At 48.7% G+C, this 22,291-nt stretch overlaps 1 protein-coding gene across 2 annotated transcripts; it reads right to left on the bottom strand.

The window, feature by feature from the left end:
- Positions 1-102: 102 nt before the first annotated feature.
- On the bottom strand, positions 103-21,187 carry gnptab (N-acetylglucosamine-1-phosphate transferase subunits alpha and beta). 2 transcript variants are annotated; one of them, XM_029665869.2, is made up of 21 exons: positions 20,907-21,185; positions 20,285-20,370; positions 20,018-20,137; positions 19,594-19,644; positions 18,929-19,131; positions 18,689-18,753; positions 18,355-18,489; positions 10,287-10,448; positions 9,792-9,971; positions 9,468-9,638; positions 9,145-9,268; positions 8,821-9,018; positions 7,143-8,299; positions 6,710-6,909; positions 5,060-5,279; positions 4,752-4,865; positions 4,567-4,652; positions 4,304-4,402; positions 3,573-3,740; positions 2,618-2,708; positions 103-1,865 (listed from the first exon to the last, which is right to left on the bottom strand). In XM_029665869.2, the coding sequence occupies exons 1-21, from the start codon at positions 21,036-21,038 to the stop codon at positions 1,794-1,796; spliced, it is 3,834 nt and encodes a 1,277-aa protein (XP_029521729.1). In that variant the 5' UTR covers positions 21,039-21,185; the 3' UTR covers positions 103-1,793. The 2 variants fall into 2 exon arrangements, with proteins under 2 accessions (XP_029521729.1, XP_029521728.1); XM_029665868.2 differs by lacking the exons at positions 103-1,865; positions 2,618-2,708; positions 3,573-3,740; ... (2 more) ...; positions 4,752-4,865; positions 5,060-5,279 and adding an exon at positions 6,281-6,395 and having other exon boundaries at positions 20,907-21,187.
- Positions 21,188-22,291: the final 1,104 nt, after the last annotated feature.

Genomic DNA, 22,291 nt, shown 5'->3' with positions numbered 1-22,291 from the left:
ATTGAAAAGGCCACATGGTATTGTACTGTTCACTACAAGTAAAACATCTTTATACTAACAAGTTAAATTATTGTAATAAATAAATATTTTCCATTCAAAAAATTCAGTTTCATGACTAGGCGAGTCAGGTTTATTTTTGATTTTGGGATGAGCCAAAGTGATGACTAAACAAAAAATGTGAATTTGACTCATACAACCCATTGTTGTAATTCAACCTGGTCTCAGAGCATGTTGTATTCTGTACATAAATCCATGGCACTCCATTTGGTATGGTATGTAATTCATTTGTAGCTAGCACTAACGTTAGCTGGGGTTAGCAAAGTAGCTACAAATTAATTAAAATTCTTAAATTGTCTGATGAGATCCAAACACACAACCTTTGGGTTGCTAGATATACGCTCACCTTCCTAATATTTGCCTTAGGTGATCTTGTTACATTTGGTTACATATACTAATGAGTGTCCCAAACTGAGACCAGGCTGTGTAATCTGGCACACTGCATACCACAGTACACCAACACTACAAATATTCAGTAATAGTAAGGCAGCAAAACATTATCATGGTTCTACTGCTGCTAGCAATCATTAACATTTGATCATAATTAACGTCACAATGCATCGCTTGTAAACGGAGGGGAGAGCTACCAAATTCAGGCATGGAAGGCTCAACAGAGAGACCATAGAATCAGAAAAGAACTGAGGGTCAGTAGTAGAACACTTGTGGAGCTAAATTAACATTCCGTGGCATTCATTAGGAACGCATTCACTGAACAACACAGACATTACAGAGCATGCTGAAGAGATCTGAATTTCAGACACTAGCAGAGCTATACGTAAAGTATCCCACAGGGACACATTCTGTGTGGATGGCTGATCGCTGCGTGGTCTACTGTGTGAAACATTCACGATTTTAAAAAACAACCGGTGTGGCATTTTTCACCCAGAAACCCCATGCCTTTGAAAAAAATCACTTATGACATGTAAATACCAAATCCAACCAAGACATTTAAAAGGCAAGCAGGGACAATGGGTAAACAAGGTCATACAGTCTAACTGGAATACTTCTGGCACCACTCTTTAAAATAAGGCACTTGTGTTGAATGTAGACATTGACCAGGAGTGACATGGTGAAACAGGTCAAATGGCATAATTCCTGTTATTCTGATTAACCCCCTCCCCGATCCCTTTTTTCCTTCTGTGGAATAAAGGTTCAATTTAAAAAATAAAAAATAAATAGTGTCCAACCTAACCTCTGGAATGCGTCCCAAGGTTACAGCTCTCACGGTTAAGGTGCTGTAAACCCACACCACAGATGGTGTCTCCCGCCAATCGCTTCCAGGTCATGGTTTTAACAGTACATCAATCTCACTGCCCACTGGACTGGAGCAGTTTAGCACATAGTTGGCTCAGTCAGTGTCCTTCTCCACAGCCTGGTGTGTTGGTGGCGTGTGGGCGATAAGTCCCTCTGGCACCCCTGGTGGAAGAGAAGAGAAGTGTCTGGTTTCTGGCTTCTTCTACTGGCACGACATCACTCCAGCATCTCCCAGCCAGGTGATGCCCATCAATCATCTTACCCGCCACACATGATTGACGTTGTTTACAAGAGTCCCTCTCTCCTTGAGCCATGCTGATGCAATCCCAGATGAGGACGTTTCGAGATATAGGGATAGCCCTCCTCGCTCACCACCTACCCCTGCATAGCCCTCAATTTGAACTCAAGGAGAGAGGTTGAGGGAGGGGACAGGTAGGAGGGTGGATGCAGAGGGGAGGAATATGACGTCTTTCCCTCGTTCTTCACACGCGCTCTGGGTTGACATCGTTGCTGACCCTGCGTCTGGGAAACAGCTTGCGCTTCAGTAGAATCAGCTGAGGGAAGAAGAAAATACCACAAAGGACTGCGTCACAAAACACACAAACACTGAAAGACGAGTGGAAAAAGAGGGAAGCGACATTCCTCTGTCAGCATGTGGCTCTGAGCGGGAGCTTTTTGCTCTATTTGTCTTGCCTTTGAACAGATCAGGGCAACAGCATTTCGGGAGAGTCAACATAAGTCCTGTAAAGTCACCAGAAGGTGGTTTATTGGTCCAGGCCTGAGCCGATAAACCACAGAGATGTAAACAGCTCTCCAAGTTCAAGAGGCAGTTTACAAACAAAGCACCAGATGCCTGGAAGGAAAAGGAAGGAGGAGTGGAGCCTTAAGCCTGAGGAGAGGGATGATTCTTGGTACAAAAACAAGACGGCTCCCTCAGATTCCTCCATGTCCCAATGGCCCAGTGCACAGTGTGGATTGCCCATTCCTCCACGGTCACTCTGGCGATTAACCTTTATTAGGAGAAACTTTACCCCGACCCCCTCAGATCTGACAGGTGCCATGATCAACAACAAATAACATTCAGCCACCATCCACTGCTCACGGTCCAACACGGACAGGTTTCAGTCTCATTTCAGTGATGCCAATTTCAGTCATTCCAAAGCTCAACCGATAGTGAGGGATACGTGCCCCTGTAGAACTCCCTCTATGGAGCCCTGGAGCTAACTAAGTGCTAAATCACAAGCAACAAGTGTGCTGTTTATATTAGCAGGCGGAAATATACATGACAGTGTAAAGTCCTACTGACCTGCTCAGCAAAGAAGGAGACGACAGTAAAGATCACCAGGGTCACCAATACACAGTGGGTCCAGAACTTCAGCTTGTCCCGATATACTCGCCTGTAAGACAGAGACAGTAAGACAGCAAAAATAAACAAACTATTTTTGTGCCATCAATGAACACATGACAAAGCAGATAACTCTCTGAAAGTCATCACTCTCATATTCTGATCCTAGGCTCCAGTATGACATTTGATTGGGTGATTGACAGGGTGAAATGTTTTTGGGAAGTATCAATGAATACAAAACAGACACTCGACGAAAGTCACGACTACCATATTCAGAGTCCAGTCTCAATTATGAAATATTTTAGGCTTGGGTGACAGGGTTAAAGGTCATTATGAAATTCCTGTGGTTCCAGGGGAGAGGACGAGAGGGCGACAGGGTAAAGGGGTGACAATGTGACATCAGGGGACCTCTGCTACCACCCGCCTGTCACTTCACTAACACCCTTGTGACTCTTGGAGTGTCGTGTGTGTGGCTCATACGAGTCTAATTTTAAAGTCTCGGTATCTGGATAGATTCCTCCAGCTCAGGCCTGGCGCTATAGGAGCAGGATCCCACTATAACCCCCTTGGATTCCCAGCGATCATTTATGGCAGTGCTGCACTCGGAGGTGCTGACAGATAGGATCCTTCATTCTCTTGGAGAAATGGGGAGAGACCTCTGTCTCACATGGCACTAATACAGTAAGATAACGTATCTGTCCATCTATCATTTAGGGCAGATACTACAATTGACAAAAGTATCTGTACAGGCATCTTGTACTGTGTGCACATTGTGCTTCTGCACTGCCACCAATTAATGGTATAATGAAAAAAGAATGTAACTAAATGCAGATCACATATTCAACTTCTCTCTCATATATATATATATATATATATATATATATATATATATATATAAAAACCACCCCAGTCCTACCATTCCTGGAGCTCTCCCATGTGGAGGAAGCGGTTGCGGTATTCTCTGGGCAGCTCAAACTGGGAGGTCAGGGGGAACATGGACTCATAGAAGTCCCTCAGCACCGCCTTGACAGTCCCTGCGTCCTTATGGCTGTGGTCAATGTTGTCGTTTAGACATATGAACTTCCTGTGAGGAAACAGTGATGTGGTCAAATCATAATCAACAACATCATGGTCAAATGGTCATATGAAAAGGTAGTATAACAATAAAACAGGAAGTAGTAGTAGTACATATTAATTAGGCAGGCACTAGGCTGGACACCTACAGAAAGTACAGAGGTAATGCTAAAAATTGGAGGGGGGTGCTCATCTTTGTTCTGTTACACACAAGTGTGTAATGGAAATGTGTCTTTCATATCCCAACTCCCCGAGACACCGGTAGGGAGTGGTGTCAAGGCCAGGGTCACTATTGTACAGCGCCCCTGGACAGATCTTTCACCTCAGCCGCTCCGGTGTTCAAACCAGTGATCTTTCGGTTACCCAACTCTCTAACCTCACCTGGGGTTCTTCCTGATGTCATCCAGCTGGCCCACCACATGGGACACGTTGGTCCGCACCATCTTAAAGGTTACTGGCCCAACTCTCTAACCTCACCTGGGGTTCTTCCTGATGTCATCCAGCTGGCCCACCACATGGGACACGTTGGTCCGCACCATCTTAAAGGTTACTGGCCCAACTCTCTAACCTCACCTGGGGTTCTTCCTGATGTCATCCAGCTGGCCCACCACATGGGACACGTTGGTCCGCACCATCTTAAAGGCTATCTCCTCCTCGCCCATTATCTCAAACCTGTCAAAGGATAGGTTTCCATTTTTTTAAATCTTTTTTTTTTATAGACCCAACCACCCCCTCTTCAGAGGACAAAAATACATGTTTTTACAGCATTTTCATTTGTTGTTACACACATTTTACATAGATTTTTTTAAATAATAATTTTTTAGAACAGGACTTACTTGTACTTGTTCTGGTCTTTGAAGGCCTTGTGGATGCGCTCTGTGACGGCTTTACAGTGGACCACCAGACCTTTAGTGACGGGAGGCTGTGGATTCAAACACACGAATCAGTCTCTGCACCTCAAGTCTACCACAGCTTATAAATGTTGTTGGGACACAGCACAGAGGCCGTGTAGAGTAGTCACCATGCTGGCTTCGTAGTATGCCTCCTGTGTAGGGCTAACGATATGTAGCTGGGTCAGGTTGGTGGGCAGCGTCTTAGAACAGTTGATCAGCAGCTGCTCCAGACCTGTCAGATCCTGCAACACGCCAACACATTAACCTCACTGTACCACTGGTTTGAGATCAGCTTTTAGAACAGGAGTAAACCAAGGTCGGTATTCATAAAGTGTCTCAGAGTAGACGTGCCGATCTATGATCACTTTGGCCTTCGATGATAGACAACATGGACACGCGGGGACCTGATCTTCTACACCCAGACTTCTCTACTGACCTGTAGGTTGAGGGGGAGCTCATGGATGCGAGCGGCCAGCGTTCGGATCTCGCGGTCAGACAGAATGCCGGAGTGGTCCGTGTCGATCTCGTCGAACACCTGCGAGACGTTGAGCGGCTGCAGGGCCGACATCAGGAAGTAGAAGTAGGAGAATGAAAACTGCATGTCCTCCGGGTGACGCACGCGGTGAGACGACGTCAGGTCAAACGCCTGCGGGAATCTGAAAGGTGGAGACATTCACATATCAGTTTGTTCAGCAACGGCAGGTCAAACGCCTGCGGGAATCTGAAAGGTGGAGACATTCACATATCAGTTTGTTCAGCAACGGCAGGTCAAACGCCTGTGGGAATCTGAAAGGTGGAGACATTCACATATCAGTTTGTTCAGCAACGGCAGGTCAAACGCCTGTGGGAATCTGAAAGGTGGAGACATTCACATATCAGTTTGTTCAGCAACGGCAGGTCAAACGTCTGCGGGAATCTGAAAGGTGGAGACATTCACATATCAGTTTGTTCAGCAACGGCAGGTCAAACGCCTGCGGGAATCTGAAAGGTGGAGACATTCACATATCAGTTTGTTCAGCAACGGCAGGTCAAACGCCTGCGGGAATCTGAAAGGTGGAGACATTCACATATCAGTTTGTTCAGCAACGGCAGGTCAAACGCCTGCGGGGAATCTGAAAGGTGGAAACATTCACATATCAGTTTGTTCAGCAACGGCAGGTCAAACGCCTGCGGGAATCTGAAAGGTGGAGACATTCACATATCAGTTTGTTCAGCAACGGCAGGTCAAACGCCTGCGGGAATCTGAAAGGTGGAGACATTCACATATCAGTTTGTTCAGCAACGGCAGGTCAAACGCCTGCGGGAATCTGAAAGGTGGAGACATTCACATATCAGTTTGTTCAGCAACGGCAGGTCAAACGTCTGTGGGAATCTGAAAGGTGGAAACATTCACATATCAGTTTGTTCAGCAACGGCAGGTCAAACGCCTGTGGGAATCTGAAAGGTGGAGACATTCACATATCAGTTTGTTCAGCAACGGCAGGTCAAACGCCTGCGGGAATCTGAAAGGTGGAGACATTCACATATCAGTTTGTTCAGCAACGGCAGGTCAAACGCCTGCGGGAATCTGAAAGGTGGAGACATTCACATATCAGTTTGTTCAGCAACGGCAGGTCAAACGTCTGTGGGAATTCTGTTTGTTCAGCAAGGTGGAGACATTCACATATCAGTTTGTTCAGCAACGGCAGGTCAAACGCCTGCGGGAATCTGAAAGGTGGAGACATTCACATATCAGTTTGTTCAGCAACGGCAGGTCAAACGCCTGCGGGAATCTGAAAGGTGGAGACATTCACATATCAGTTTGTTCAGCAACGGCAGGTAGCCTAGTGGTTAGAGCGTTTGCAACATCGAATCCCTGAGCTGACAAGGTACAAATCTGTCGTTCTGTCCCTGAACAAGGCAGTTAACCCACTGTTCCTAGGCCGTCATTGAAAATAAGAATTTGTTCTTAACTGACTTGCCTATTAAAATAAAAAAAACTAATTAACTCTAACGAGGTAAACAAATGAGTGCTCCTGTTAGACAAGCACTCACAACCGCTACTTCGGTCTTGTATATTACTAACCCAGTATTTCCTGTTACTCACATGTCCTGGAGCTCCTGCATGATGAGCCGGTCGATCATGTGGGGCATGTGGGCGGGGACCTTGCGGGAGGTGAAGCCAAACTGGCCGTTGAGCAGCTTGTTGACGTAGCGGAGGGAGTCGGCGAAGGTGTCCTGCAGCTTCCGGCCAGCGGCGGCGCTGTCTGCCTGGTACGCCAGCTCTCCCTCCAGACGCTCCTCCTCCTATAGCAGCCATGGAAAGAGCCAGAAAGCAATAAGAGAATACACAATTAACATTCTGGTCAAATTCAGATTCCCATTTACATTTGGAACATTAAAAGTTAAACCGTTTCTGAGTAAAGTGTTTGCGATTCAATCCAATGCACGGTTGTTCTCAATTCTATGTTCTTCATCTCAAGAGCCAGGATTTTTCCTGACTGACCTTGTGACATTATTACAACCCAACCCCAGCTCACCTCCAGCAGGTCCTGGAAGTACTTCCGTCTCTCCCAGGGCAGGAAGCCTCTGTCTGAGGAGGTGTAGTGGTGCAGCTTCCTGCCCACAGGAACCCCCCGGGCACCCTCTGCTCCTTCCTTCGGTCCCTTCTCGGCCCCTGCCTGCTGCGATTGGCCCTCTGAGCCCTTGGCTTTGGACATGCTGCCCACCAGGGTGCTCAGCAGCTTGGAGGACGGTGGAGGTTTCTCTGTGGGGGTGGTGTCCTGGGCTTTAGCGGCTTTCGGAAACTCACCATCCACTAGAACTGGGATGGGGGTTGCTGGAGTCTTTTGTGCTTTCTCACCAACGATGCTCGACTTGGGCACCTCCTCTGGTGCCTCGGTTCCCGCTGGCTCTTTGGTCTTCTCTGCTCCGTTTCTTTCTGGATTGTGTTGTGCTACTGGGTTAGCCTCCACTAGCTGTGGTGTGTCTGCCTCTCTCCTCACCACATGTCCTACTAGGTCTTTAAAAGGGTTGTCCTGGGGTTTGATCTGGTCAGCTGGTATTAACCTGGGGCCCCGATTGGCCAGAGCCTTGTACGGCCCTAGCAGTATAGCCTTGGTGAGGTTATAACCTTTCATAGTGATGTCACCCAACAGGAGCTTTCCTTGCAGCCTCTGAAGCTCACTCTGCAAGGCCGCCGGTAGCAGGGACACATTTAGCGCAGGCACATCCACAATCACCTCATTTTCCCCAGGTGGCATCTTCAGGACTCGGGGACCTTGTTTCTCCAGAGGGACATCCTCGAAAGGGACCTCAGGCTCTGCGGTGGCGGTGGTGGGCTTGGCCTCTTTGGATCCGTCTTTGTGGAGTGGGTCGGACACGTTTGGCTGGGGGAGCTGGCGGGTGTCCACAGCCACGCTGAAGGTCAGGGAGAACTCCTTGTCGTCATCCCCTTGGACAGTGAGGTTGTAGTGGACCAGCGAGGCATTGTGGCCCGAGTGGAGGAGCAGGTGGACCGTCTTCCACTTGTTGGCCACCGAGGTATGGCGAACGGCCGGGTTGTCGCTGACCTGGGCCTCGGTCACCCGGCGAGCCACACCTGCAAAGCTGAAGTACGGCCTGGTCTCTCCCACCGGTAGGGTGTACAGGGTCCTGTTCTTCAGCAGGGTGACACTGTAGAGCTGGTTAAAGTGATCTACAACACACACACACACACAATTATCACTGCTCTTCCACCTCACTGGATGAGCTAACGTGACCAGATCAGGAAAAACACTTGGCCGACATTCTGCACATTTTCTCATCAATGAAACATTAGATCTTAGAGTCTTCTCTTCACAAAAGTAGAATCTGTTACGAACAAATTGCAATAGGTTTTGTAGACTTGACACTGTGCCAATGTTTTTTTTTATTACGTTGTTTAAAAGGAGTGCAAGGGCGAATTGAGTTATTGTACATGCGCACTTCAAGGAATAGGCGTTCCCTCACAAAAACTATGTAAATGCATGTTAAAACGCGCAAATAGGATCTGGCTAGCTCGTGCTTGGCACTGCCCATCTCTTTGCTTGTTCTGCCCACTGTGCTCATTTTCTCCCATTGTAAATGGCACATAACGCATCTTGGGTTAGTCATCAATATCTTTGCTATAAATAAAGCACAGAGTTTGAGGTCAGGTGATTAAGAAAAACTCCTGGCCCTACTTCAGATCACACTCACCTTGTCCACAGTCGCCCACGTCGAAGCCACAGGAGAGCACGTTGCAGGCCTGGTCACAGAACTTGTCTGCCAGCCAGGAGTTGGCACAGCCTTGGTTACAGCTGGACACGCCCCCGATGCCACCTAGACCTCCGGCAAACTGCCAGGGCTGATTACCCACTCCGCCCACACCGGTCCCAAACCGGCTGCCCCCAGCTCCTGTGTGGTGGGATGGAGAAGAGGAAGAATAGAAAGCTCAGTGAACGACGAGTTGTGACGGAGGAGAGAAGGGAAGAAGGAGAAGAGGCAGACTGGTACAGGGAGGGATAAGGGAGAGATTGTCACCCAGGCAGTCGCCACCATCCCAGTCACAGGCGGAGTTGTTACAGGCCTTGTCACAGTAGCCATCTTTGATCCAGGACCCTGGACAACCTTCAGCACAGTTAGGGACCGGCCAGGTGAGGTACACCTGTAGGGAGAGAGGACAGGCGAGGTACAGTAGGGATGTTAAGACAATATTACAATATACAAAATAGCAGAACTAACCCAATCTCATGCTAGCAAGCTATTTAGATGAAATGATAAAGAGTCTACATTAGCACAAACTTGAGCTAGTGAGCTAAATTCCAGACCATGGATCTAGTAACACTTGAAGTCTAGACCCGGACCTTCTGTCCTTTGGAGTGACTGAAGAAGTCGTCAGGCCACACGTCCTTCCCGAACATGACGTCGTCGTTGAGGTAGATGAACTTCTGAGACAGGCCTGGGATTCGGTGGATGTGGGTCTCAATGGCAGGGGAACTGAAGGTGGGCAGGTGGGTGTGGTTCTGGAAGACATCCTACACAGGAGAGACAATCATATGGCAACTTGGATTTTTTTTCTTAACTAAAGGCCCAGAATTCTTCCTGCTCCAGTCACAACATCCCTTATTTTCTGTTATTGTCAACAATCATATCTGTGAGAGTAGTACTGTAGGTCTCAGGTGTGTTACCTGGTGTGTTACCACGGTGACGCGGGGGTTGTCCAGGTTCAGCCAGGAGGGGATCTGCCCATTGGTCACGATGAAGATGTGCCGCACCCAGGGGGCGTGTCTCTCCACCGAGCGCAACGAATAGCGCAGTTCCTCGTTGTCCTCGAAGCGACTGGCTGAGACGTCCTCGTCCTGCTTGGACTGGGGGAGGAGGGGAGGGGGGGGGGGGCAGAGAGCAGAGCAGAGTGGTCTGAGACATGCTTTTACTATGCTCTGAAAAGAGACCAATCCAAAATGTTAGCACTACATGTCATTGTATTTTATCCTCACGGTCGAATAGGTAGAAAACAATGGAAGTTCTCAGTCCAGCAGTTTAGTTTCACTCAGTGATACCTACTACACCCTGAATGAACAGTGCAACTGCATTAAACAAGAGTTAGAGCTCCTCTTCACCTTGACATACACTGTTGATCTTCCCTGATATAGAGTGAGTGACGGGACAGAGTGAGGTCCTACCTGTGTGATGGCAGTCAGGTCCCAGAACAGATAAGCAGCGCTGATGGTCAGCTCTTTCCCATCCAGGGTCAGGTTCTTTTTGGCCTGCTGGGTCAGGTCAGTAAAGTCCTGAGGGCTGTTCAGATGGAGCAGGGCGATACTGGCCTCCGTATACAGCTGGAACTATGGGTGGGAGAGAGAGAGAAAGAAAGAGAAAGAGAGAGAAAGAGAGAGGAAAAGAGAAAGAGAAAGAGGGAGAGAAACACTGACATGTCAGTGTGGCAACAGAGACAGCAGATGCTACTCAGCATAGCAGCGCCATGAGAAAACAACGCAAATATCACAGCCTTTATTTGGAGCCAAGGACACAACCTCCACAACAAGACAGACATCAAGCCAGATATATTTTTATGAACCCCTTTAGACGTAGTGGCCATGTCAAAGATTATATGAAGCGGGGCCTAAAATCCATTATTGTGACTTTGGTTACCGCTCCTGTCCCTGGGAATAATTCCGTGTGACAGAGATGACAAACAAAGCCACCACATGACGAGTGCATACACAGACTACTAGGCTGAACGTGAGCCGGGTTCAAAGCCATTTGATTTTGATGTTGACCTATAACTTCTGACCCGTGGCCAGTTTAAAGGATGGACCACATCCAAGCAGAGGACTCGTCGCCACCAACCACTGTACCCTTCAAGAGGTATGAAACAATATCATGCCTGTGTGGATATGGGAACGAGAGTGAGTGTGAGGGAGTGTGCGTGTGTGGCAGGGAGCGGGGAGGGGGGGTATTGGAAAGTTCTGTGATGTCATCTCTGTGTGGGGGAGCTGGTATTGATGTCAGGGTTGGAGTGGAAGGCATGGCTCGGTATCCTTGCACGTGTCATCTCAGTCGTTGCCTCTCACGACCCCGACTCCCTCATCTCCTTAGTCCCTAGCCTTCCAGGCAGCCCACAAACCACTGAGCCAGAACCCAAACACCTTACTGCTGCATGTCTCCCTCTCAGCCATTGACATGCTTTTTCTCTGCTCCTGTTGTTATATAAATCCCTAAGATGAGGCAGGGACAGCCAACTGGAGATCACATTTCCATTTTTATTAGCCCCTTTTATAGGAGCTGTTAACACACCGCTCCGTGTGTCTGTACAAGTGCACAAACACACTTCATGTCACAGTAACACAAAGACAATAGTAAACACGGCTTTATATAGCTTTACTAGGAAAGGCATTGGCTATTGGCAGTAACATCAACATTCTTGTCCACATCTGCCCGTCAGCAGCCCGTCAAAAGACGCAGGCGTTGAGTTGAAGTATTTAAGGTCACGTCGTACCCGTTATCATGAGCCAACGTCAATAGTGACCAGAGGAACCAAACATTAGCTGTTTTTCCTACTCCTGACAATTTTAAACTATTTCATTACTGTTTAAAAACGTCATTAGTCAGTTGAGACAAAGGTGTATACGTACAAACCACAAATACACTAAAACCTTGAACCTCATGCTCTGGAAGGAAAAAGCTGAAGCCGAAATATACCTAATCCGGGTAGCCCAAACCAAATCGTGTGTGTGTGTCACAAGAGTCTAACACACACCAGAGCCTAGTAAATATTTTACCATGTGCGCGAACACATGGTAAATATTGTCACACAACTAAAAAGAGTCCGAGCAAGACGTCACAGTAGCGTTGAGGGAGGAGGGAGGCTTCATGATGTCATGCGATCATCGATCCATCACCGCCCCGGGGTCTCAGACTCTACAGCAGGGATCATCAACTAGATTCAGCTGATTTTGTTCTTGGGAGGATGGCTGGCGGGCCAAAACATAATTACAAATCATTTGTAGACTGCAAATAGACCGTAAGGAGCCCAAACAGATGTAATATTTGACTAAAACATCATTATAAACCTTGCTTACGTTTGTATACGATCACGTGTCTCTATTAAGCGTGGGAATACTTGGGAACAAGTTTCCCCAAATTAAAAAAAACACTTGGAGTTCATTTCCTGGTGTTTTAACAGTATTTTCTGTCCAACAATAAATTCTTTAAAAAATGATATAATATTTTGGAGGACACCAGTCGGGAAGAACTGGCCTACAATATAACCAGGGGGTCATTCCAGTCATATGATGAAGGCCAGTGAGGTGAACGGGGAAATGATGCGTCTATGGATTCCCTGTGGCCTGGCTGGTCTAGCGATAATGCCGCAGCTCCTGGCACACGCCTCCCACAACAGCACGGGGTTTGAACCCAGTCTACTGCCCTTTGATGCAATCGCTCTCCATCTTTCCCCACAGTCATTACCTCGCACTATCTGTTCAATACAGAATCTGAAAGACCTAAAAAGGATACACATAAACAAAAATATAAGGATTTCCCAACAAAATAGTACTATTGTGTGACTATCATGGCTTTGAATGTAGCTGTACTTTACGCCTTCGATTTATTTACTATTTTAGTCTATTCTCTACAGACACACTAGCTGCACATTCTAACCTCGAGTACATAAACGACAGGCTATCCTATACAAGTTAGCTATGAATTAATAACACACAACACGTGTGGATGGCAACATGCCAGTTAGAGGAGCACACAAACGGAGGGCAGTATGACAGTGTGAGCAGTTGGGGGTCGTGGGGCAGCTTTCGTCACCATCGCACTCAGTTTAACACCGTCTATAAATACTGTCCATCTCTCAGCACCACCACCCTGCTCATCCCTCTCCCCCACAGTCTCTCTGCATTCTGCTCATCCCTCTCTCCCCCACAGTCTCTCTGCATTCTGCCCATCCCTCTCCCCCCCAGTCTCTCTGCATTCTGCTCATCCCTCTCCCCCAGTCTCTCTGCATTCTGCCCATCCCTCTCCCCCAGTCATTCTGCCTCCCTCTGCCCCCAGTCTCTCTGCATTCTGCCCATCCCTCTCTCCCCAGTCTCTCTGCATTCTGCCCATCCCTCTCTCCCCCAGTCTCTCTGCATTCTGCTCATCCCTCTCCCCCAGTCTCTCTGCATTCTGCCCATCCCTCTCTCTCCCACAGTCTCTCTGCATTCTGCCCATCCCTCTCTCCCACAGTCTCTCTGCATTCTGCTCATCCCTCTCTCCCCCAGTCTCTCTGCATTCTGCCCATCCCTCTCTCCCCCAGTCTCTCTGCATTCTGCCCATCCCTCTCTCCCCCAGTCTCTCTGCATTCTGCCCATCCCTCTCCCCCAGTCTCTCTGCATTCTGCCCATCCCTCTCTCTCCCCAGTCAGTCTCTCTGCATTCTGCCCATCCCTCTGTCCCCCAGTCTCTCTGCATTCTGCTCATCCCTCTCCCCCAGTCTCTCTGCATTCTGCTCATCCCTCTCTCCCCCAGTCTCTCTGCATTCTGCCCATCCCTCTCTCCCCCAGTCTCTCTGCATTCTGCTCATCCCTCTCCCCCAGTCTCTCTGCATTCTGCTCATCCCTCTCCCCATCCCTCTCTCCCCCAGTCTCTCTGCATTCTGCCCATCCCTCTCTCCCCCAGTCTCTCTGCATTCTGCATTCTGTCTCATCCCCTCTCTCCCCCAGTCTCTCTGCATTCTGCCCATCCCTCTCTCCCCCACAGTCTCTCTGCATTCTGCTCATCCCTCTCCCCCAGTCTCTCTGCATTCTGCCCATCCCTCTCCCCCAGTCTCTCTGCATTCTGCCCATCCCTCTCTCCCCCACAGTCTCTCTGCATTCTGCTCATCCCTCTCTCCCCCAGTCTCTCTGCATTCTGCCCATCCCTCTCTGTCATTCTGCTCATCCCTCTCCCCCAGTCTCTCTGCATTCTGCCCATCCCTCTCCCCCCAGTCTCTCTGCATTCTGCTCATCCCTCTCTCCCCCACAGTCTCTCTGCATTCTGCTCATCCCTCTCTCCCCACAGTCTCTCTGCATTCTGCTCATCCCTCTCTCCCCCCAGTCTCTCTGCATTCTGCTCATCCCTCTCTCCCCCACAGTCTCTCTGCATTCTGCTCATCCCTCTCCCCCACAGTCTCTTCTGCATTCTGCTCATCCCTCTCTCCCCCAGTCTCTCTGCATTCTGCTCATCCCTCTCTCCCCCAGTCTCTCTGCATTCTGCTCATCCCTCTCTCCCCCAGTCTCTCTGCATTCTGCTCATCCCTCTCCCCCAGTCTCTCTGCATTCTGCCCATCCCTCTCTCCCCCAGTCTCTCTGCATTCTGCCCATCCCTCTCTCCCCCCAGTCTCTCTGCATTCTGCCCATCCCTCTCTCCCCCAGTCTCTCTGCTGCCCATCCTCTGCCCATCCCTCCTTCTCCCCCAGTCTCTCTGCATTCTGCTCATCCCTCTCTCCCCCAGTCTCTCTGCATTCTGCTCATCCCTCTCTCCCCAGTCTCTCTGCATTCTGCCCATCCCTCTCTCCCCCAATCTACTGCATTCTGCTCATCCCTCTCTCCCCCAGTCTCTCTGCATTCTGCCCATCCCTCTCTCCCCCAGTCAGTCTCTCTGCATTCTGCCCATCCCTCTCTCCCACAGTCTCTCTGCATTCTGCCCATCCCTCTCTCCCCCTGCCCATCAGTCTCTCTGCATTCTGCCCATCCCTCTCTCCCCCACAGTCTCTCTGCATGCTGCCCATCCCTCTCTCCCCATTCAGTCTCTCTGCATTCTGCCCATCCCTCTCTCCCCCATCCTCTGCATCTGCCCCCTCTCTCCCTCCATCTCTCTGCATTCTGCCCATCCCTCTCCCTCAGTCTCTCTGCATTCTGCTCATCCCTCTCTCTCCCCAGTCTCTCTGCATTCTGCTCATCCCTCTCTCTCCCAGTCTCTCTGCATTCTGCCCATCCCTCTCTCCCCACAGTCTCTCTGCATTCTGCCCATCCCTCTCTTCCCCCCTCTCCCACCTCAGTCTCTCTGCATTCTGCCCATCCCTCTCTCCCCCAGTCTCTCTGCATTCTGCCCATCCCTCTCTCCCCCAGTCTCTCTGCATTCTGACCATCCCTCTCTCCCCCAGTCTCTCTGCATTCTGCCCATCCCTCTCTCCCCAGTCTCTCTGCATTCTGCTCATCCCTCTCTCCCCCAGTCTCTCTGCATTCTGCTCATCCCTCTCTCCCCCTCTCTGCAGTCTCTCTGCATTCTGCCCATCCCTCTCTCCCCCAATCTCTCTGCATTCTGCTCATCCCTCTCTCCCCCAGCATTCTGCTCATCCCTCTCTCCCCCAGTCTCTCTGCATTCTGCCCATCCCTCTCTCCCCCAGTCTCTCTGCATTCTGCCCATCCCTCTCTCCCCCAGTCTCTCTGCATGCTGCCCATCCCTCTCTCTGCCCCTCAGTCTCTCTGCATTCTGCCCATCCCTCTCTCCCCCACAGTCTCTCTGCATTCTGCCCTGCATCCCTCCTCTCTCCCCCAGTCTCTCTGCATTCTGCCCATCCCTCTCTCCCCCACAGTCTCTCTGCATTCTACTCATCCCTCTCTCCCCCAGTCTCTCTGCATTCTGCCCATCCCTCTCTCCCCCAGTCTCTCTGCATTCTGCCCATCCCTCTCTCCCCCAGTCTCTCTGCATTCTGCTCATCCCTCTCTCCCCCAGTCCTCTGCTCTGCATTCTGCCCCCATCCCTCTCTCCCCATCAGTCTCTCTGCATTCTGCTCATCCCTCTCTCCCCAGTCTCTCTGCATTCTGCTCATCCCTCTCTCCCCCACAGTCTCTCTGCATTCTGCTCATCCCACTCTCCCCAGTCTCTCTGCATTCTGCTCATCCCTCTCTCCCCCACAGTCTCTCTGCATTCTGCTCATCCCTCTCTCCCCCACAGTCTCTCTGCATTCTGCTCATCTGCCCCTCTCTCCCCCACAGTCTCTCTGCATTCTGCTCATCCCTCTCTCCCCCACAGTCTCTCTGCATTCTGCTCATCCCTCTCTCCCCCACAGTCTCTCTGCATTCTGCTCATCCCTCTCTCCCCCAGTCTCTCTGCATTCTGCTCATCCCTCTCTCCCCCACAGTCTCTCTGCATTCTGCTCATCCCTCTCTCCCCCCACAGTCTCTCTGCATTCTGCTCATCCCTCTCTCCCCCACAGTCTCTCTGCATTCTGCTCATCCCTCTCTCCCCCTCATCCCTCTCTCCCCCAGTCTCTCTGCATTCTGCTCATCCCTCTCCCCCAGTCTCTCTGCATTCTGCTCATCCCTCTCTCCCCCCACAGTCTCTCTGCATTCTGCTCATCCCTCTCCCCCAGTCTCTCTGCATTCTGCTCATCCCTCTCTCCCCCACAGTCTCTCTGCATTCTGCCCATCCCTCTTCACAGAATCGGCCCGACAGCACCAGGAAGACCACTGAAACTGGATCCCTGCATTGTGCTACTGACAGACGGATGGACCCCCCACCCACCCAACCTTCCTGAACCTCCAGTCCCCATACACTCTGCTTATAAAGGCTACCTCACCTGTGAGGGCTGTAGAAAGGTCTATGTGAGACAGAAGGAGTGAGTGGGTGGAATAGAAAGAGGAAACAGAGGGGGATAGAGAAGGGAAGGTCAGTAAAATCCTGGTGACCTTTCAGTGTGCTGCCTGTCACCACGCCACCCAAAACAGTTGTTCTAATGTTAACCCCCTTGGCCGCTCCCCAAGATAGGGTTTCACCCTAATCCCCTTCTGTTGTCACATGACCCCCGACGAGACAGAGAGAGACAGAGAAAGAGAAGGAGAGAGGCAGTAGGGGGTGGATAAGGAGAGCTCACTGTAGGAGTCTGCAGATCACAGACACTTTCTGTTGTAGTGTAGGTTGACCAATATCTTTTTTATTCATAGTGATTATTATTGTCCCAGCAGCACCACTGACCATTTCTGATGTGCATTAGGCTGTTCAATTCCATACAGATAAAAGTACTTTTATGGATGGAATGTGACATGTTGGCCCAGTGTTATTAGAAAAGGCTGATATACACTGAGTGGACAAAACATTAGGAACATCTGCTCTTTCCATGACAGGCTGACCAAGTGAATCCAGGTGAAAGCTATGATCCCTTATTGATGTCACTCGTTAAATCCACTTCAATCAGTGTAGATGAAGGGGAGAAGACAGGTTAAAGATGGATTTTTAAGGCTCGAGCCAATTGAGGCATTGAATTGTCTCAACAAAAGATTTAAGTGCCTTTGAACAGGGTATGGTAGTAGGTGCCAGGCGCACCAGTTTGAGAGTGTCAAGAACTGCAATGCTGCTGGGTGTTTCACGCTCAACAGTTTCCCGTGTGTATCAGCAATAGTTCCCCACCCAAAGAACATCCAGCCAACTTGACAACTGTGGGAAGCACTGTTGAGTCCATGTCGAGTCCATGCCCCCAACTGATAGGCTGTTCTGAGGGCAAAGGGAGGTGCAACTCAACATTTGGAAGGTGTTCCTAATGTTTTGTACACTCAGTGTAGCTTTGTATGGATATAGTCTAACTATGCCTGTGGTGAGACAGAACTACAGTTTTTTTTTTTACAGTAGTTAACCATCATTGGATACTTTTATGTTATTATCTCAGAGTTCTGATTAGAGAAAATGATTAGATAGACAATCCGTGGCCAAACTAAACCAGGGTTCTTTACTACCATAATATCGGTTTAAAATAGATGGAGACCTCGTCTGCTTAAGTGTTACTACTTATTTAATTTGGTATAATTATGTTGTTTAAGGTCTGTGGTTATGGCAGACAGACAGTGTCTATGTTCAGTTTGAACACAATAGATTCTGTCTGGATCCTGTCTGATATACAAACGGTTGGAGCACAGCAATGACTAGCCCATCTTTCAAATCATGATTCTGAGGTACAGCAAGGGTGACATCTTGTGGCTATATGAATGTAGTTACATATTATATCTTATATTAATATATCCTGGAATTCTACATTCATTTTTTTACTAAAATCTGCATTTCTCATTAAATGTAAATAAAGTATGTTGTGGCATATCTGTGCCTGGTTAAGAAAACAACGAATGTGTTCATATGATAAAATGCCATACTGTATTTTGTGAAACACTGCCCTCTAGTGAAATAACAGATACAGCACCCTGTCTAAAATAATACAGTATTTGACTTAGCACTGTGTTTTCCTGATAGATTATGTCATTTGTTTTCCTTTTTCCATCCAGGTTAGTCTTACCTGTTTGATCTTGCCAGTGACAACAGATGGCAGTTTGACTCGGAGCTGCTCTGTCTCCTTGAAGGATGCTGGGAAGCCACTGAGGTAGGCCAGGCTCTGCATGCGGACCAGACCCGGTGCTTCCTTATCTGTGGTCTACAGGAGGAACAACAGCACAGTAGCTTATCGTTACCACATGACTGTGTCCATTGCTTATTCATCCTTAAGGACCAGTGTATCCAACTGGGGTAAATGCTCAATCATATAATTGTGCTGGAATCAGAAAGGTCTCGGAAGTGTTGATTGTGTCTGGTGCAACAGAACTTCTAATAGCATAGAGAGTCAGGTAACTCACCAGGTAACATCTAGAGACAGAGCGCTTCAGGGCCTCACGGGGTGCGTCTGTGTAGGCCTTGTCCGCTATGGGAGGGAGAATAAGAGAGAGCCATACAGACAGAGCCATAGAGAAAGAGCGAGAGATTTTGCTGTGATGACATGATTGGTGTTCTCGTACTGAGTGGGTAGCAGAACTGTGAACTGAAATAGCATGTGTGTAGAGTGCCCGTTGGGAGTGTTAGTTTCAATGACTCTTTACCATCAGCCTGAGAGTGAAAGACGACCACAGACACCGTGGTGGAGGGGTGGAGGGGCTTGGCCACCTGCAGCAGCAGCTTGGCGGTGGAGAAGGAGGGCGAGAGCGACGGCAGCTCCTTCAGAGTGACGTTGGCAGGCAGAGCCGGGTCCAGGGCTAGCATGGGCGCTGTGATACAATGGGACAGCAGACATTCTGGCTTCACACTGCGAACAGAAACACAGACGTATAAAGAGAAAGAAAAAAAGGTCACAAAACATCAAGACGGTGTCCACAAACTCCAGTCCAACATCACTACTTCCACCAAACCACTATGGCTAGTGCAAAACCCTGCTCTGTCTCGCTGTAGTTTGTACCACTTGTGCTGTGGTTGCATCTCACGCCTTAATGTCTGTGGTCATAAGCCACCTGTTGTTGCAGATTGGTCGACAACACTGAGACCCGTTCTCACAAACACTCGGTTGAGAGAGAAACAGGAAATACCAGCAATGATGTCAAAAACCCTTGATCTTAGACGACCGTAGTTTGTGTCTCAATAAGATGGTTCATCATCAGCTCCCTGCCCTTAGAGTTTGGAAGCATCCATATTGAGCTAGAGATGTAAAAGAATGTGTGAAAACCACAGTATATCTACAGTAATGTACAGGTGTTTCTATCTAGTCACTCACCTGTCCTTTGGCAATTCAGTCGGATCACTTGCATTCTTCCCCAGCCGTTCCCTATGGTGAGAAACAGTCCAGAAAGTCAACGCACTGATCCCGTTAACGCATGGAATGTTCTGTTGGGGAACGTTCTAGTATTGTAATTGGAAATCGACCTTTGAGCAAACACAATCTCCCTCTGGCAATATTAGTACACTACATATTTGGTCCCCTAGTCTACACAACAGGATGAATGGGAACGATCCAATCATGTAATGTGAATAAGTACCCACTTGCTTTACGTGCTCATAACATTCAGCGGACCACAGTAACCCTCTCTCCGTCAGCCATTTACCAAAACAAATATGTTCAGCTTGCAATCACGTAATACTATTTGTGTAGCCTAACGTGCGTGACGTGCAACTGAAGTCCCAGTGACCATGTGCAGTACCTCAGTGTTCTCTGCTCTTCCTCCAGCTGCTCTCTCACACCGCGTAGCTGCTTCATCAGGTCGGTGTCCGTGCCATTCACCCAGGTGTACACCACATCTATGGGCATGGGCAGGCACAGCCTACAGCGGCACAACACCATAGAGAAGATACACATCCATTTCAAATCAGTAAATAGACAAAAGGAAGGATATGGAGTAGTGAATTGAGACAGTGAAACACTGGTTATCCCTGTAGTGGATAGCACTTGGGCAGAGAGGGTTACTCACCGAGTCTGGAATGATTTCCCAGCTACATTGTCTCTATATGAGTCAAACAGTACATGGTACTGATCCCTACTCCACTCTACCACCACCTACACACAGAGAGGGGGATGATATTATTAACCACTGAATGTATTGTATACTTCAACATAACCAGCCAGAACAGGCCGTGCCTTACTTCACTTAGTGTAACATCTCACACACACACTTACTTCACTTAGTGTAACATCACACACACACACACTTACTTCACTTAGTGTAACATCACACACACACACTTACTTCACTTAGTGTCACATCACACACACACACTTACTTCACTTAGTGTCACATCACACACACTTCACTTAGTGTCACATCACACACACACACACACTTCACTTAGTGTCACATCACACACACACACACTTCACTTAGTGTCACATCACACACACACACACACACACACACACACACACACACACACACACACACACACACACACACACACACACACACACTTCACTTCGTGTCACATCACACACACACACACTTCACTTAGTGTAACATCACACACACTTCACTTGTTGTAACACACACACCATTGCGTTTGACAAGGGTTAGCTTGTTAGCTAGCTAAGCTACTTACTTCTCCAAACTGGAAGGCAGAGACGATCATGAGGACTATCCCTCCAAAGCAGAGGTACAGTCCATAGCGATGGGACAGACAGGTGTAGGTCTGTCGCTGCAAGAGTTTCAGTACTGAATTGATTATCACCATGGTTCTCCTTTGCAATCCATATCTCTTCAGTTATTCACCGAAGACGCTGGAGCATATCGGAGTTAATATAAAATAAACACTACAAAACGAAAGATGTCTTCTTTGTCACATGACACCTAGCAAAAACTGTCAAAGCACATAACCAAACATTGCACTTCCTTTATGGTGATGATGCGCCTTGACACAAATGTTCCGGGTGCTGCTTTAAAAAAAAACTCTATAACGCCCTCTATCGACTAGGAGGAGTTGTCCTATACATTTTGCGTGTTGTGTCCTATGCACAGAAATACACTGAATATACCAAACATCCTAATATTGAGTTTATTCCCCCATTTACCCTCAAAAGAACCTAAATTTATCAGGGCATGAACTCTTTTATTTATTGTTGTTTATTTGATCAGTTAAATTGACTGAGAACACATTCTCATTCACAGCAACAACCTGGGGTATAGTAACAGGGGAAAGGAGTGGGGATGAATGAGCCAATTGAAAGCTGCGATGATTAAGTGGCCATGATGGTACGAGGGCTAAAGAGGGGAATTTAGCAACCACAGAGAGTCAGGACACCCGTTTAACGTCCCAACCCGAAAGACGGCACCCTACACAGGGCAATGTCACCAATCACTGACCTGGGGCATTGGGATATTTTTTTAGACAAAGGAAAGAGTGTATCCTACTGGTCCTCCAACACCACTTCATGCAGCATCTGGTCTCCCATCCAGGACCAACCCTGCTTAGCTTCTACAACATCAACAACACAAAGGAGCTGATCGTGGACTTCAGCAGACAGCAGAAGGAGCACGCCCCCATCCACATCGATGGGACCGCATTGGAGAAGGTGAAAAGCTTCAAGTTCCTCGGGGTACACATCACTGACAATCTGCACCGCCCGCAACCACAGGGCTCTCCAGAGGGTGGTGCGGTCAGCCCGACGCATCACCGGGAGTACACTGCCTGACCTTCAGGACATCTACAGCACGCGGTGTAACAGGAAGGCCAAGAAGACCATCAAGGACCTCAGCCACCCGAGCCACGGCCTGTTCGCCCCGCTATCATCCAGCGAGTTCAGTACAGGTGCATCAAAGCTGGGACCGAGAGAATGAAAAACAGCTTCTATCTCAAAGCCATCAGACTGTTAAATAGCCATCACGAGCCGGCCCCCACCCAGTACCCTGCCCTGAACTTAGTCACTGTCACTAGCAGGCTACCACCCAGTTACTCAGCCCTACACCTTAGACGTTGCTGCTCTATGT

The sequence above is a fragment of the Oncorhynchus nerka genome, linkage group LG8 (genome assembly GCF_034236695.1).
Source record: "Oncorhynchus nerka isolate Pitt River linkage group LG8, Oner_Uvic_2.0, whole genome shotgun sequence".
Taxonomy (NCBI): Eukaryota; Metazoa; Chordata; class Actinopteri; order Salmoniformes; family Salmonidae; genus Oncorhynchus; species Oncorhynchus nerka.
Note: the sequence above shows the minus strand (reverse complement) of the source record. Positions and strands in the feature narration are given on the sequence as shown.

Coding starts and splice junctions, on each gene's coding strand:
- gnptab (XM_029665869.2), bottom strand. CDS start 21,038: ATGGTGATAATCAATTCAGTACTGAAACTCTTGCAGCGACAGACCTAC. Junction 18,754..18,928: donor CTTTCACTCTCAGGCTGATG/GTAAAGAGTCAT, acceptor TCCCTCCCATAG/CGGACAAGGCCTACACAGAC. Junction 4,653..4,751: donor CATACTACGAAGCCAGCATG/GTGACTACTCTA, acceptor TTGAATCCACAG/CCTCCCGTCACTAAAGGTCT.